The 15,264-nt window shown below is 42.7% G+C and overlaps 1 protein-coding gene across 1 annotated transcript; it reads right to left on the bottom strand.

Annotated features, from left to right (window-relative positions):
- Positions 1-1,823: 1,823 nt before the first annotated feature.
- Positions 1,824-14,836, bottom strand: tgs1 (trimethylguanosine synthase 1). Its single transcript, XM_069173258.1, has 15 exons — positions 14,514-14,836; positions 13,404-13,456; positions 13,129-13,247; positions 12,967-13,045; positions 12,682-12,744; positions 9,223-11,211; positions 8,774-8,900; positions 8,114-8,200; positions 6,152-6,299; positions 5,390-5,696; positions 5,141-5,305; positions 3,932-4,078; positions 3,324-3,542; positions 2,810-2,886; positions 1,824-2,292 (listed from the first exon to the last, which is right to left on the bottom strand). Exons 1-15 carry the CDS (start codon positions 14,624-14,626, stop codon positions 2,179-2,181), a joined length of 3,807 nt encoding a protein of 1,268 aa, XP_069029359.1. The 5' UTR covers positions 14,627-14,836; the 3' UTR covers positions 1,824-2,178.
- Between the last annotated feature and the right edge of the window lie 428 nt (positions 14,837-15,264).

Consider the following 15,264-nt stretch of genomic DNA (forward strand, 5'->3'; position numbering starts at 1 on the left):
ACTGGCGAAACCCTTCAAAATAAAGGCGGAAATCAACCTTATAGGTTCAGTGTGTGTGTGTGTGTGTGTGTGTGTGTGTGTGTGTGGTGGGGGTATATTTGCAGGAATAGAATATAATATTCTTCATTTTGTCTTCATTATTGGTAATGAGGGATTTTCCCACCTTAGATTGGTTCCAACAGAAAACTAAAAAAAAACGAATAGAGGCTGATTTTTTTTTTTCTCTCGTTTTAATCAACAAACGAAAAAACAAGAAAACTGACCCATAATCAGTTTTAGTTATGTTTGAAATTCACATGGTGAGAGCAACACAGTACATGTGAGTTTAGAGCAGATCGATCTACATCAGCGCTCATTCTGGTGGACCTCTGCCAAACCACCATTAAACGTTAGCTTTAGCCCTTTTAGTTGGATGGTCCCTCTCCTCTTTAGCTCAGAGGACGCAGCATCCATGATTTCCAAAAATAATTTGAAAGTTTGATTCATTACACCATCAGGACTTTTACAGCCTCAGTCCATCTTACATGAGATCAGGCCCAAAGAAGGTGGCGGATCATGTTTATGTATCGTTTCCTACATTTTACAGCAATGGTTTTCAGAAGTGTTTCTGAGCCCATGCAGTGACTTCCATTACAGAATTGTGTTTTTTTTTTAGCCTTGTCCCATTTCCCTGAATTCTCAGAATCTTTTAATTATTTAATGTTCCATAGAAATCCAGAAATTCTTTGTAATTTTACGTTGAGGAACATTATTGTTAATTGTTGCGTTTTGTGCCCATGCAGTCTTCCAGAGTGGTGAACCTCTCCCCAACATCACTGCTGACACTTTGCCTCTTCGGGATGCTCTTTTATGTATATACAATCATGTTTCCTACTGTTACCAATTAATTAGTTGTGAGATGTTCCATCAGTTGTCGTTTTATTTATTTTGCTTTATCCAATTTTTCCAGTCTTTTGTTGCCCCTTGCCACAACTTTTTTGAGATGTGTTGCCGTCATAAAAATCCAACTGAGCATACATTTTTCATAAAACAATAACATTTATCAATTCCAGTATCTGATATGATGCCTTTCTTTTAATTTCAATTAACTGTGGTTTTACATGATTTGTTATTATTTATCTTTTACACAGCATCCCAACTTTTTTGGAAAGGGAGTTGAATCAACAATAACTGATTCAGCAATTAACTCAACCACTGATTATTATATTTTTGTCACAAGCCAATCACTCGGTCATTTTCTTGTTTCTTGTTTTTACAGTCATTTCCTGTTTTATGGTGGATACACGCCTCCCTTGTCCTTCCAATATTTCTTGTCTTTGTAATTGCCTGCCCTGATGTGTTTCATCCGTGTCTCCGTCCCTCCTCTCCTCATGTATTTAGTCTGCTTCCCGTCTCAGTTCGTCCGTGCTCGGCATATCAGCCTCTACTTGTCAGTTTAGTTGTCCCTGGTCTTGGTCTTTGCCTGGTTCTCCTGTGGATTATCAGCCTATCCCTGCCTGCTCTGAATAGCATTTCATGTTTGACATAGTTTTTCTAATAAAATAAAATTACCTGTAAAAAAAAAATATCTCGACTTTATACGAGCAAATACGTTTCATTTCTAATGTTTACGCCATACAAAGTGTCTCCTACATCACTGAGTCACTTCTCGGGCGTGTGTGCAGAGCTGGTGTCAAGTCTGAACAAATTAAACACGAACGGTTCTCGAGGGTCAAACTATGAACAGAAAGTCCGAAACACGTTTTTGTGATGTGACCCATCTGAAACTAAATACTGTAATGAAATATTGACCTTATTAAGTGAAGATGATATCAACAACAGCATCCTGAAAAAGCATTTATTGAAGCCAAAATGTACAATAAAAAGTATAAAATATAAATTGTGATAAAACTCCAGTAACTTCAGTCGTTCTAAAGTGTGACCATCATTTCCTTTAAAAAAAAAAAACGTGTGCATGGTGGTCGATGACAGCAGAAAAATGACCAAAAAAAGAAAGCTTGTAGTAGTTTGTACTTGAATGGCCTGGATCACCGGGATCGATCACCGGGATCGATCACCTGGAGGGAATCAAACGTGATGTGAGAACAGAACAGACATACAGAACTAACTGGTATTTGGTCCATTCTGATTCAGTGGAAGAGGAGATCCTCATCGGTGGATGCGCCTCTTCCGGGTTCACTAACTGTCAGACTTCACCAAGCTGCCGAAGTAAGCGGTCACAGTCTTCAGCTTGTTGTTGAGGACGTTCTGCTCCACCTCCACTTTCCCTCCTCGACCTGCCAGAGAGGCGATCTGTGGAAACGGAGACACGTGTATGAACAGATGAGCTCAAAAAACAAACCAAATCTGTTGATAATTACTGATAAACAGCTTTTAAGGAGGAATTTTATAAGAATCCTTCATTACATTATCAAAATATTATCATCATACAAAAGCTAATTAACAAAAAGCTCATTGAGATTCTCCTTCGGACTAACTAAACCAAATTAAAGACAAATAAAGATCATGACAGAGTATTTTTATAATCAGCTCCCCAATAAGCAAGTTCGAGATAAACATTCTCTTTCATACAACATTTTGCAGAATATTATATTAAATACATAAATAGTATTTCTGTAGGAGACGGATGCTCCTTGATTGTCCAGGTTTTCACGTCATCTTCAGCTCACATGGACCCGGTTTTATGAAATGTAATGCTCTGATGCTCCAAACTGTCTTAAAGCACTTTAGAGCTCGGTGAGCAGGCACATGTTATAAAGTACGTTACTATTGTTCTGGTCTGTGGATCCCTCATGATGAACATACGGACCTGATCCATGTCGGCGTTGCGAGGCAGGAAGTACACGATGTCGTCTGATATCTGTTTGGCCAAGTCGAAAATCTTAAATGTGTCAACGTTAAGGAATAAAACCCATATCATGTATAAATACAATCCACTTATTAAAAAACTTTTTTTACTTTTAGCAGGAATATAGAACAAAACATTCGATAAAAAGTCTCTGAACTTTGAGGTTAAATAACGTAGTCAGGAACAGGAACTGAATCCTTTTGATTTATGGGCGTTTATGTATAAAGTTGCCTGAAAATATGACCACATGATGCAAATTTAAAAATTTTAATTGATGTGTATCATCACAGTTTATGGCATAATCCTTGACATTATTCACACTCATGACCAGACACGTATTTTAAAAAATAGATGCCTATGGGAGCGTAAACTGACAGAAATGATAGACAAAGCTAAGCTGTAATAAATAATCTCCTTCAGTCCTCCTCCAGCGTCAGTAGCGCTCTAACACCCGTCCTGCTGTACATGAAAGGATATCCATCCGGCTCCATCATGGTCCTGATGTTGAACACTTCAGCTGTCAGGTAGTCGGGTCCTCCCCAGGGAGGAGACAGGAACACTACATCGCCACGGAGACAAGGCGCCAGCTGGAGGAAGTCCCCCTGCACGAAGTCGATTCTGTCGGCTACGCCGTAAACCGCAGCGTTGTGCCGGGCCATGTCCAACCGCACCGCATCGATGTCCACGGCCAGGACTGAGGAGGACACGGAGCAGGACAACGACACGCTGACGACTTTTACAGGATTCAAAAAGACACATTCAAACACTTTGAAATTCACCTTCATTTTGTCAGGAAAATGACCCCCAGCTGCATCAAATATTTATAGTTTTGTCTGACAGCAGCTGATGTTCTCAAATTTACACACCAAACAAAGACAGATTTATTTTAGTTTCCCCACAACTCTGTTTCTGCGGCACAGCAAAGGTCCCGATGATTTGAATTAAAGGAGTGCATGTGTGGAAGAAGTTATAAGTTTATTATTTAAAGACATGCATGTGTGTGTGTGTGTGTGTGTGTGTGTGTGTGTGTGTGTCCCTCTGTGTAGGTGGATGTGTGTGTGCAGGGGTTTTGCTGCTTCCCACCTCTGTTCCCGGTGAGGGCGAACTGGATAGCGTTTCCTCCGACACCACAGAAGGCGTCAACGACCAGCTGAGCATCGGAGCAGCTGTGCTTCACCCTGAGGGCGATGTGCTCGGCGATCCTCTCCGGTGTGACGGAGAACCAGCCCTCTGAAACACAGCGGCGCCAATATGAGACAGAATCCAGAAGGTGAAACACTTCCTGCACGGTCACACTGGATCTGTGAAGTCTCTGCTCTTTCATGTAGATACCACATGTTGAATGGACAGAGAATCTACAGTCGGGCATGTCAATCAAACCCGACACGCCCCCAAACATACTGCCCCCTTTGAGGTGTTCACATAATTCATTATTTAAGTTGGACTGTCAGAAAACTCATCAGAGACTGAATTTTGTTAATAACTTGACTTCTGGAAAAAAATAAACTATTTATTGAGAAGTATAATGGGAGTAGTGGCCCTCAGTGATACTGCACTCAAAATCACTAACGCATTAGTTTCATTTCTCAGATCCAGAGGACAAAAAGAGGAGAAAAAAAACAAACACTGTTTCTGTAATCAGTCAGACAGTCACGAGTTAAAACTACAGACTGGATATAAAAGAGTTCGTAGCTTCAGGTCTGTAAAATGGTTCTGATCCAGAAGTGTCTTCAGCTGCAATACCAGCGAGTGCCACTAGAGGTCGGCTCCAAAAAGCCTCCGGCTCCATAGACTCCCATTCAACTTCTCTCATCAAATCCAAAGTGAATAAAATGTGTCCATCAGTTATCTCGGTGTTGTTAGCTAAAGTCACTCCTTCTTCTTAGTTTTCTGGAGGTCCATCTGAAAATAATCCCTCATTCATTAGAAAAGAAGATTCAAGAAGACCTGTTTTTGGGGGCGTGTCTGTTTGATTGACAGGTCTGTGGTGCTCCGAACTAGCAAGATGGTGACGGATGGAATCTGAACCTGAGGCTTCATAACGTTCCCAAACCAACATGTGACGTCATCGATGGTTGATGCTTCGTTCAGACACCAAGTTATGTTGCACACAGCCCTCAGCAGATCAACCTATTACATATATTGTGTACACTTTTTTTTATATAATTGTGTGAAAAAGGAAAACCTTTCAAACATTCTTTTGAAATGAACATAGCAGAACGTCATTTAGCGAACAAATAATTTGAGGACTCTTAAGTTTGAATGAGCGAGGGTGTAATAAGGTGAGCTGACCTCGGTCCAGCCGGATCCCCTCATCAAAGCGAGAGAACAGTCGGTAGCGCTGAGCCCAGTATTTAGCCAGGTCCGGTTCTGCTGCCATCTCTGCTGGGACCTGCTGCTGTCTTCCTCGCTTACTCTTCTTCTTCTTCCTCTTCTTCACGTCTTTCACACTCAGCTCTACGCAGACACACACATGAACCATGATATTCATCAGGACAGTCTTACTCCGATGCAAACAAATCAGAATCATATCTCCGTTACCTTCAGGCAGCAGGAAGTCGGGGATCTGTGGACATGTTAACTGCCTCCCAGGCGCCTCCTCTTCCTCCTCCTCCTCTGCCTCACTGTCTGATTTGAAGGAGGTGTTGGGCTGAGTTTCCTTCCTGGACACACAATCAGAACTCTCTTCTTCCTCAGTAGTCTTCCTGTCCTCTCTCCTCCTCTCTTCTTCCTCAGTCACTCCTCCCAGAAATGAAGGCGTGTCCTCAGACGTGCTTCCTCCTTCCTCCCGCCGGTGAGCCGGAGTCATCTGTTTCTCCGTCTGGACCTTTTTCAGGAAGTCTTGGACCTGCATGACAAACAGTCTTCATGTAATTTGTCTTTTTGTTTCCATTGTTACTGATAAAGTCTTTTCTGCTTCTTTCTGTGTCTGGATCTACATGGATGTATACGGCAGGATGCCATTTAAATTCACGCACTTTGGGAAAAGTTCAACTTTAGGGTTTAGGGGGTTGTGGTGAAATTTGGTGTGTAATGATTGTGTGATCGTGTGTGTGTGTGTGTGTGTGTGTGTGTGTGTGTGTGTGTGTGTGTGTGTGTGTGTGTGTGTGTGTGTGTGTGTGTGTGTGTGTTACACCCACCCGGACTTTGTTTGTTAATTGACCATTGCCATAGTTCATAGCGAAGTTGTTGACACATAAACATGGTTGTGCCGCCCCCCAAAAATGTAAACAAACCAATCACAGATGGCGTAGAGAAGAAAGGTGTTCACACTGCCTGTGAGAGGGAAGCGTTTCTAGGTACCTTGTGAAGGGAGGAGCTGATCTGAGGCGGTGAGTCATCTCCACCCGTCTCGGAGAACCTGGTGTGCTTGTTGACGGATCTTTTAGTCCGTCGCTGCTTCTGATGCTTTGGAGTCGCGCTGCCTTTAAAACTGACCACGCTGTCGAACCTGAGACGTGAACACAAATTCAACAACGGCTTCAACATGCCACACACGTTACACAGGACTCTCCGTGAGCCTGGTTAATGTGAAGATGATGTTTTTTTTACATTGTACACTCAGGCAGCAGCACGTTTGTCCACCTGGTTAAAATTAATGCAGGTGAAGACAAATCCAAGAATTCATCACTGAAACATGGAGAAGAGGAATCTGATGTTCAGTTTGTTCTGGAGATGTCACAGATATTTAAATATCTGTTAAGAGGAAGTAGTTTCTGCTGTTGACTTGAAGGGTGTGATGTTGAGAGATGTTCCTGATATTTTATCCTTATCTATTAAGTCCCACCAGTAAGTATTTTAGTCCCTTCACTTTTGTCACACTTAATTGTGTTGTAGATTTAAGTTTAAATTGATAAAAATTTGCATTTTTCCCATTAATCTCCATCGAATAACCTACAAAGGTGCTTGAAAATGTATGAACCCTTCAATATTAAATGTGTTGAGCCCTAAAGACACCAAATGGTAGACAGTGGACCAATCATCATCCATCAGTGATGTCATCAACCATCAGTGATGTCATCATCCATCAGTGATGTCATCGTTGGTTTGTGAACGTTATGAATCCTCCAGTTCAGATTCTGTCCGTCACCATCTTTACTAGTTCAGAGCGGTTTGGAGCAGGAAGTGACCATATTTGGACGAGCTGGGGGAGGAGCCAGAGGTGGATCTGACCGATCTGATTGGAAACCTGACGATACTACGTCCCGCCCACCGATAGCTGTAACCTGACTGCACCACAGACCTGTCAATCAAACAGACACGCCCCCAAAAACAGGTCTTGTTGAATCTTCTTTTCTAATGAATGAGGGATTATTTTCAGATGGACCTCCAGAAAACTAAGAAGAAGGAGTGACTTTAGCTAACAACACCGAGATAACTGATGGACACATTTTATTCACTTTGGATTTGATGAGAGAAGTTGAATGGGAGTCTATGGAGCCGGAGGCTTTTTGGAGCCGACCTCTAGTGGCACTCGCTGGTATTGCAGCTGAAGACACTTCTGGATCAGAACCATTTTACAGACCTGAAGCGACGAACACTTTTATATCCAGTCTGTAGTTTTATATCCAGTCTGTAGTTTTATATCCAGTCTGTAGTTTTATATCCAGTCTGTATTTTATATCCAGTCTGTGTTTTATATCCAGTCTGTGTTTTATATCCAGTCTGTGTTTTATATCCAGTCTGTAGTTTTATATCCAGTCTGTGTTTTATATCCAGTCTGTAGTTTTATATCCAGTCTGTAGTTTTATATCTAGTCTGTAGTTTTATATCCAGTCTGTAGTTTTATATCCAGTCTGTGTTTTATATCCAGTCTGTAGTTTTATATCCAGTCTGTAGTTTTATATCTAGTCTGTAGTTTTATATCCAGTCTGTAGTTTTATATCCAGTCTGTGTTTTATATCCAGTCTGTAGTTTTATATCCAGTCTGTATTTTATATCCAGTCTGTGTTTTATATCCAGTCTGTAGTTTTATATCCAGTCTGTAGTTTTATATCCAGTCTGTAGTTTTATATCCAGTCTGTAGTTTTATATCCAGTCTGTGTTTTATATCCAGTCTGTAGTTTTATATCCAGTCTGTGTTTTATATCCAGTCTGTGTTTTATATCCAGTCTGTGTTTTATATCCAGTCTGTAGTTTTATATCCAGTCTGTAGTTTTATATCCAGTCTGTAGTTTTATATCCAGTCTGTAGTTTTATATCCAGTCACTGCTCCCGATCGGCTTTCCAACAATAAAACCTGCAGCAGGAACGGAGCAGACTTACTGAGGCTCTGGGTTGTGTTTCAGTCCTAGTTTCCTCCAAGCTTCCTCCGGTGTGAGATGAGGACACTCCTCCACATCAAGTTCATGACTGCAGAAAAACACAAAGATTTAAATATGACTATTATTTACACATCTACACTGCTTTCTTTTTTTAAGCCATTAATAAACATTCTAATTTCTTATTGACGTCTACTTTGTCTATTTCTTTTCGTGTGTAAAGAATAGAGCCTTTAAACGTAATTTCTGCACCAGAAAAATGTTTTAGGTTAGGTTCAGATTTAGTTTAGCAGTGGAGGTTTTCCAGCACTGCGGCGCAGCACAGGATCTCTGTGGAGTTACATCACTTCACGTATTTATTGTTTCATATTAGGAAAATTCACAATGTGCTATAAAGTACAGGTAAAAGTCTAAAATGAAACTACTGCAACATTGAAAACGAGTTGAAGCCCTCAGCTGAGCGAGGAACCAAAACTTTACTGGATATTAGAATTCAGAGTTTTATAGCAAATGAGATGAAAACAAAACTGGTGTCAGCTAATTTACAGAAGCCTGAATTTCACCAAAGGGAAGTAAAAATATGAAAGAGAAGATGGTCTTTAAACTGACTTGTTATTAAAGGGAGAACTTCTTGAAATTGAATACACATACAGAACAAACTCACCTACGTTTGACTTTAGCACGTCCTCCTTCTGGGGCTTTGTCTTCATCATCGTCATCATCATCTCTGTTTGACATCTTCTTCCTTGAGCCGTACTGTCCGTCAGAGCTGCCGGCAACCTGCCGCGAATCTGAGTGGAAACATCAAACATGTGAACCAGCACAGTTCACACCGAATACACACCGAATACACACACACACACACACACACACACACACACACACACACACACACACACACACACACACACACACACACACACACACACCGAGTACACACACACACACACCGAGTACACACCGAGTTACCACCGAGTACACACACACACACACACACACACCGAGTACACACACACACACACACACACACACACACACACACCGAGTACACACACACATGCACCGGGTACAGACCGAGTACACACACACACACACACACAGAGTTATTATTACCGGTTTGTTCAGTGGTGTTCTGCTGGGAGGAGGCAGCAGGTCTCTTGCGATCGTTCCCTCCATCAGAAGGATCATCGGCGCCGCACTGACATCTGACGTCAGTCTCACTCACACACTCTCTGACGTCAGTCTCACTCACACACTCTCTGACGTCAGTCTCACACACACACTCTCTGACATCAGTCTCACACACACACTCTCTGACATCAGTCTCACTCACACACTGACTGTCAGTCTCACTCACACACTCTCTGACGTCAGTCTCACACACACACTGACTGTCTGTCTCACTCACACACTCTCTGACGTCAGTCTCACACACACACTCTCTGACGTCAGTCTCACTCACACACTGACTGTCTGTCTCACTCACACACTCTCTGACATCAGTCTCACACACACACTCTCTGACATCAGTCTCACTCACACACTGACTGTCTGTCTCACTCACACACTCTCTGACGTCAGTCTCACACACACACTCTCTGACATCAGTCTCACTCACACACTCTCTGACGTCAGTCTCACACACACACTCTCTGACATCAGTCTCACTCACACACTCTCTGACATCAGTCTCACTCACACACTCTCTGACATCAGTCTCACTCACACACTCTCTGACATCAGTCTCACACACACGCTCTCTGACATCAGTCTCACACACACGCTCTCTGACATCAGTCTCACACACACGCTCTCTGACATCAGTCTCACTCACACACTCTCTGACGTCAGTCTCACTCACACACTGACTGTCTGTCTCACTCACACACTCTCTGACATCAGTCTCACACACACGCTCTCTGACATCAGTCTCACACACACACTCTCTGACATCAGTCTCACTCACACACTCTCTGACGTCAGTCTCACTCACACACTGACTGTCTGTCTCACTCACACACTCTCTGACGTCAGTCTCACACACACACTCTCTGACATCAGTCTCACTCACACACTCTCTGACATCAGTCTCACTCACACACTCTCTGACGTCAGTCTCACTCACACACTCTCTGACATCAGTCTCACTCACACACTCTCTGACATCAGTCTCACACACACACTCTCTGACATCAGTCTCACACACACACTCTCTGACATCAGTCTCACACACACACTCTCTGACATCAGTCTCACTCACACACTCTCTGACATCAGTCTCACTCACACACTCTCTGACATCAGTCTCACACACACACTCTCTGACATCAGTCTCACTCACACACTCTCTGACATCAGTCTCACTCACACACTCTCTGACATCAGTCTCACTCACACACTCTCTGACATCAGTCTCACTCACACACTCTCTGACATCAGTCTCACTCACACACTCTCTGACATCAGTCTCACTCACACACTCTCTGACATCAGTCTCACACACACACTCTCTGACATCAGTCTCACTCACACACTCTCTGACATCAGTCTCACTCACACACTGACTGTCTGTCTCACTCACACACTCTCTGACATCAGTCTCACTCACACACTCTCTGACATCAGTCTCACTCACACACTCTCTGACATCAGTCTCACTCACACACTCTCTGACATCAGTCTCACACACACACTCTCTGACATCAGTCTCACTCACACACTGACTGTCTGTCTCTGAGCTCCCTCCTTCCTGTAAAGTGCAGCTCTGTCCAAAAAGATCCCTGACAGCCGTGATGCCGTCTTCTATCTGTCGTCTGTTAGTCTGTCCTTCAGAGCGGGTGTGTGTCCCTCCGTCCATCTCCGCTGCTTCTCCTCCACCAGTGTTGTAGCCGGCCTGCTCAGCGGTCCAGCCCTGTGCTGCCCAGTAGGAGTACTGCTCCCAGTAGGAGTAGTAGGTCTCTGCAGCATGTTGGTCCCACTCAGACTTTGTTTCTGGGTTGTCCCATGGACTCATCTCTGTTCCTGGATCGTCTGATGCCTGCAGTTCAGCCTCTGGATGTTTCTGCAGCCAGCTGCTCCACAGCAGAGATGATTCCTGTTGAGCTTCAGAGGACACAGAAGAAAAGTTTGAATATTAACGGGCAGTATTTAAGGTGAGGTGTTGAAGGGTTTGTTCCACATACAGTAGGACGTCCCACATGATGTCCACCGATCATCATCCAGGACAACTAAAACTACCTCTGCTCCACTGGATGCTCTGGAAAAAACTGAGATTATTTGATCAAAGTACTGTTTGAAAGTTTAAAAAGTTCTGGTTTATTAAACGTATTACTTAGTTTGACTGGTTTACTAAAAGCGTCAGTAAGGAAACAATAAGGACTTCACCTGGACTACTCAAAGACTGCAGCGGCTACACGTATCTTTTACAATTGATTTCAAATGTCTTTTACTCCTTTATAAAGCTTTAATTAATCTTGCTCCTCCCTACATCAGAGACCTGGTCTCATTTTATGTTCCTGCAGCATCACTGAGGTCCTCCTCCGCTTTTCTTTTAAATGTCCCTCATGTGTCCCACAAAAGGTCTTTTTATGAACTCACTGACATCAGAATCAGAAACTCTGAGTGTTTCTAAAAGAAAACTAAAGACTTCTCTTTCTAATCTGGCTTTCTAGTGATATTTCTCATCCTGATTTTTAAACTTTTAATTATTGTTTTTATCCCTGATGTTTTTTTTATGTTTCTGAGTTTCTGAATTATAACGTTATTTCATTGTTGCAATTTTAAGTCCTTCATTTTATTTAACCTAAATGTTTTACTATCTGTTTGATGGCTTGTTTAGTCATTTGGTTCTCTGTGTGTGTGTGTGTGTGTGTGTGTGTGTGTGTGTGTGTGTGTGTGTGTGTGTGTGTGTGTGTGCGTGCGTGCGCATGTGCGTGTGTGTGTGTGTGTGTGCGTGCGTGTGTGTGTGCGCACGCGCCTCTGTGATGTGATGTGATGGCTTGTATGAAAGGTGTTAATAAATAAGTTACCCTCTGATAATAATAGATGACCTCGGTTGAGGAGTTTGTTTTCGTTGCGGTTTGTTTGTTTGTTTGTTTGTCTGTCTGTCTGTTAGGAGGATTACGTCATGAAACTTAGTTAAAGGTTGGAGCACAGTTAAAGGAAGAACCCATTCAATTTTGAAGTGAATAAAAAACACTAAGTGGATCTACAAATTTACATAAAATTATTTTTTTCCTAAACATTGTGAAATAGGACATTTGGCCAACTAAATGTCAAACATCTTCAAATCCAGAGACATGTCTTTTTTCATAGTTTGTGCTTGTCAGGTAAATTTAGACCGACATGACGTATTTTTATTGGGCTTTAAGTTTCTATCATTCAGTCTGAAACATGTCTCAAATCTGATGTGGGCCAATGTCAGAAAACTACATATGTCATTGTGTTAATCTGTGTAACAGTAGCGTGTCCATCTGTACATGTGTGCACTTCAGTATAATCCTCATGCCCCCCCCTCCCCCTCCTCCTCCTCCTCTCCCTCCTCCTGCTCCTCCTCCTCCTCCTCCTCCTCACCCCAGTAGGTCTCCCAGCCAGGATTCGGAGTCCCTCCTGTTTCCTCCACCGGTTGATCCTCATCTAAAATCACATAGTGGTGTCAAATGTGAATATATAACAATAATATAATAAAACCAGATATATGTCAATGTCCTTATAGAGTGTTAAGAGGCAGTTTCAAGGATTTATCTGATATAAATACAACAGCAGAAAGTTACAGAGCAGCCCGGACAGCTGCTGGTTCACCTGCTCTATAAACATTTGTAATTAATAATAATTATGATAAAAAGTTGACTGTGTCACCTTTGTTGTCACCCTGTGCATCTTCTTCATCAGCTGGTTCTTCATAAAACGAGACAGGATTCCTGTTTGTCCTCCGTCTCTGTCACATGACCAACAGTTCAGTTCATTATTTCATAAAGGTGATTGATCACACAGACATGAACAGCAGCCGCTCGGACTCACCGCTCTCCTCTGGTCAGACGAGGTGACGAAGGCCAGAGGCAGACCCATGCTGGCCATCAGCTGAGACTCTTCATCCAGAACCACCTCCTCCTCCTCTTCCTCCTCCTCCTCTTCTGCTTCTGAGAGTTGAGGAAAAATGTATTTCAGAAGAATCATCTTTTCTGTTGATTTCATGCTCTCTGTGCCCTTCATTCAATATAACCAGCTGAGGAATGTGAACAACATGCCCCCCCCCCCCCCACCCCCCGTGTGATTAAAACATAATGAATGAGTACCTTGAACTTCAGAGGAGAGCAGCCGGTTATCAGAGCGATACAGCTCTCGGTCACTGCAGAGAGGAGAACAGAGAGAAACAGCTGATGAAGACAGTTTCATCCATCCAGACTTTCTCAGGGTTTAAAGGTCTCACTGCAGATCCAAGTCAACAAGTCCTGTTGGAAACTTAGACAACTCAACTGCAAACTTAAAGTCACCAGACATTGAACATGCAGGTTAAGTTAAATTACTCTATTTTATCTTGTCAACCAGTATTTATAACAAAAAACATAAATAGCATGTAGTTAAAGGTCCTGTGAAGCGAAACACTTTCCCTGCAGGATTTAGCCGAAACATTCATATTTGGAAGCGGATGAGTCCGAGTCGGTCAACACAGAGGAGAGAGAACAACGTTGTAGGAGATGTAGTTGAAGCTGCCACTGAACTGGATTTTTAATACAAATGATCAGATATAGCAGATTTCACAACTAGATTCAGTTCTGATTCACAGGGTCCTGATTTGATTCGATATCGATTCAGTTTGGGATAAACAGAATCTCAGAAAACGTTTTTCTCATTTGAACAAAGAACCCTCTAACATAGTGCATCATAAAAAAATATTCATGTTTATAGTAAGAAAAGACCCCAAAGCAGTTACATTAATGCACTTTTCATTACACAACAACAACAACAACAACAACAACAAGATACTCTTTGTTTCCAGATTAAACCCACAAAATCTGGTGGGTCACAGATTTCAGTATAAAACAGAACTGAGGTCAGACTGTCTGCATGTTAACAGACCCAAAACAAACCGGAAGGTAATAACACAACACGCACACACACACACACACACACACACACACACACACACACGCACACACACGCACGCACACACACACACACGCACACACACACGCACACACGCACACACACACGCACACACACACACACACACACACACACACTATTTACACAAATAAATGAATCCATAATAATACAAAATAATTCCTCAGTGCTTTTGGTTCCTGTTTTTTTGCAACATATTTTAAATGGCTCTGTACTGTACGACATGCTGATTAAAATATGAAGATATAAAACTGAAGACAGTAAATCTCCGAGATGCTCACTGTACGAAGGCGCGTGAGCAGCGGCAGTGGACCGTCTCGTGGCCCCCCGCGGGCCGTCTCCTGCTCAGGACGATGTCCGCCACCACCGTCACCCTGCTCCTCTCCAGCAGCATGGCGGGCTCCTCGCTGATGGTGAAACACGCAGAAACACGAGCAGCAGTCTGCGGCCACACGTGGGCCGCTCCCAGGGACAGCACGCGATCACTTCCGCAGCATACCCACTTCCTGTGTTCCACCGGAAGTCGACAACACCGTCGGTGCGATCGCTGAGTCTGAATAATCACCTCCCAATTCAGCTCGAACGACTTTTCGTTGGCGGCTGTATTTAAAATACCAGAAGGACAATGAATAAGGACTTCGGGGAAAAGACAGTCCGGCGAGGCAACGTCATTATGCGACGGCTGATGTTCATGACGTATTATTCCAGGTGAAACTACAAATGTAAGAAGATGGACGACAAGAAGCACCTTCGTGTTGTCTCGTGCAGGCTGTAAACACGTCAACAACCTCAACAACAACAACGTCTCAAAACACAACAACCTCAACAACAACAACGTCTCAAAACACAACAACCTCAACAACAACGTCTCAAAACACAAGAACGGGCTCCTAATAAACACAGTTATCTTAGTCAGGGCAAATCTGATGTATGTGTAGCTGATAAAAATAGTTTATTTATAATTTCCTGAACAATAATATATATAATATAATATAATATATATATATATATATATTAGTAAAAAGATCTACG

Source organism: Embiotoca jacksoni, unplaced genomic scaffold (assembly GCF_022577435.1).
Source record: "Embiotoca jacksoni isolate LCO1_2020_lvr unplaced genomic scaffold, fEmbJac1.0.p SCAF_59, whole genome shotgun sequence".
Taxonomy (NCBI): domain Eukaryota; kingdom Metazoa; phylum Chordata; class Actinopteri; family Embiotocidae; genus Embiotoca; species Embiotoca jacksoni.

Coding starts and splice junctions, on each gene's coding strand:
- tgs1 (XM_069173258.1), bottom strand. CDS start 14,626: ATGCTGCTGGAGAGGAGCAGGGTGACGGTGGTGGCGGACATCGTCCTG. Junction 8,901..9,222: donor GAACACCACTGAACAAACCG/GTAATAATAACT, acceptor GTTTCCACTCAG/ATTCGCGGCAGGTTGCCGGC. Junction 5,697..6,151: donor TCAGCTCCTCCCTTCACAAG/GTACCTAGAAAC, acceptor TTTGTCATGCAG/GTCCAAGACTTCCTGAAAAA.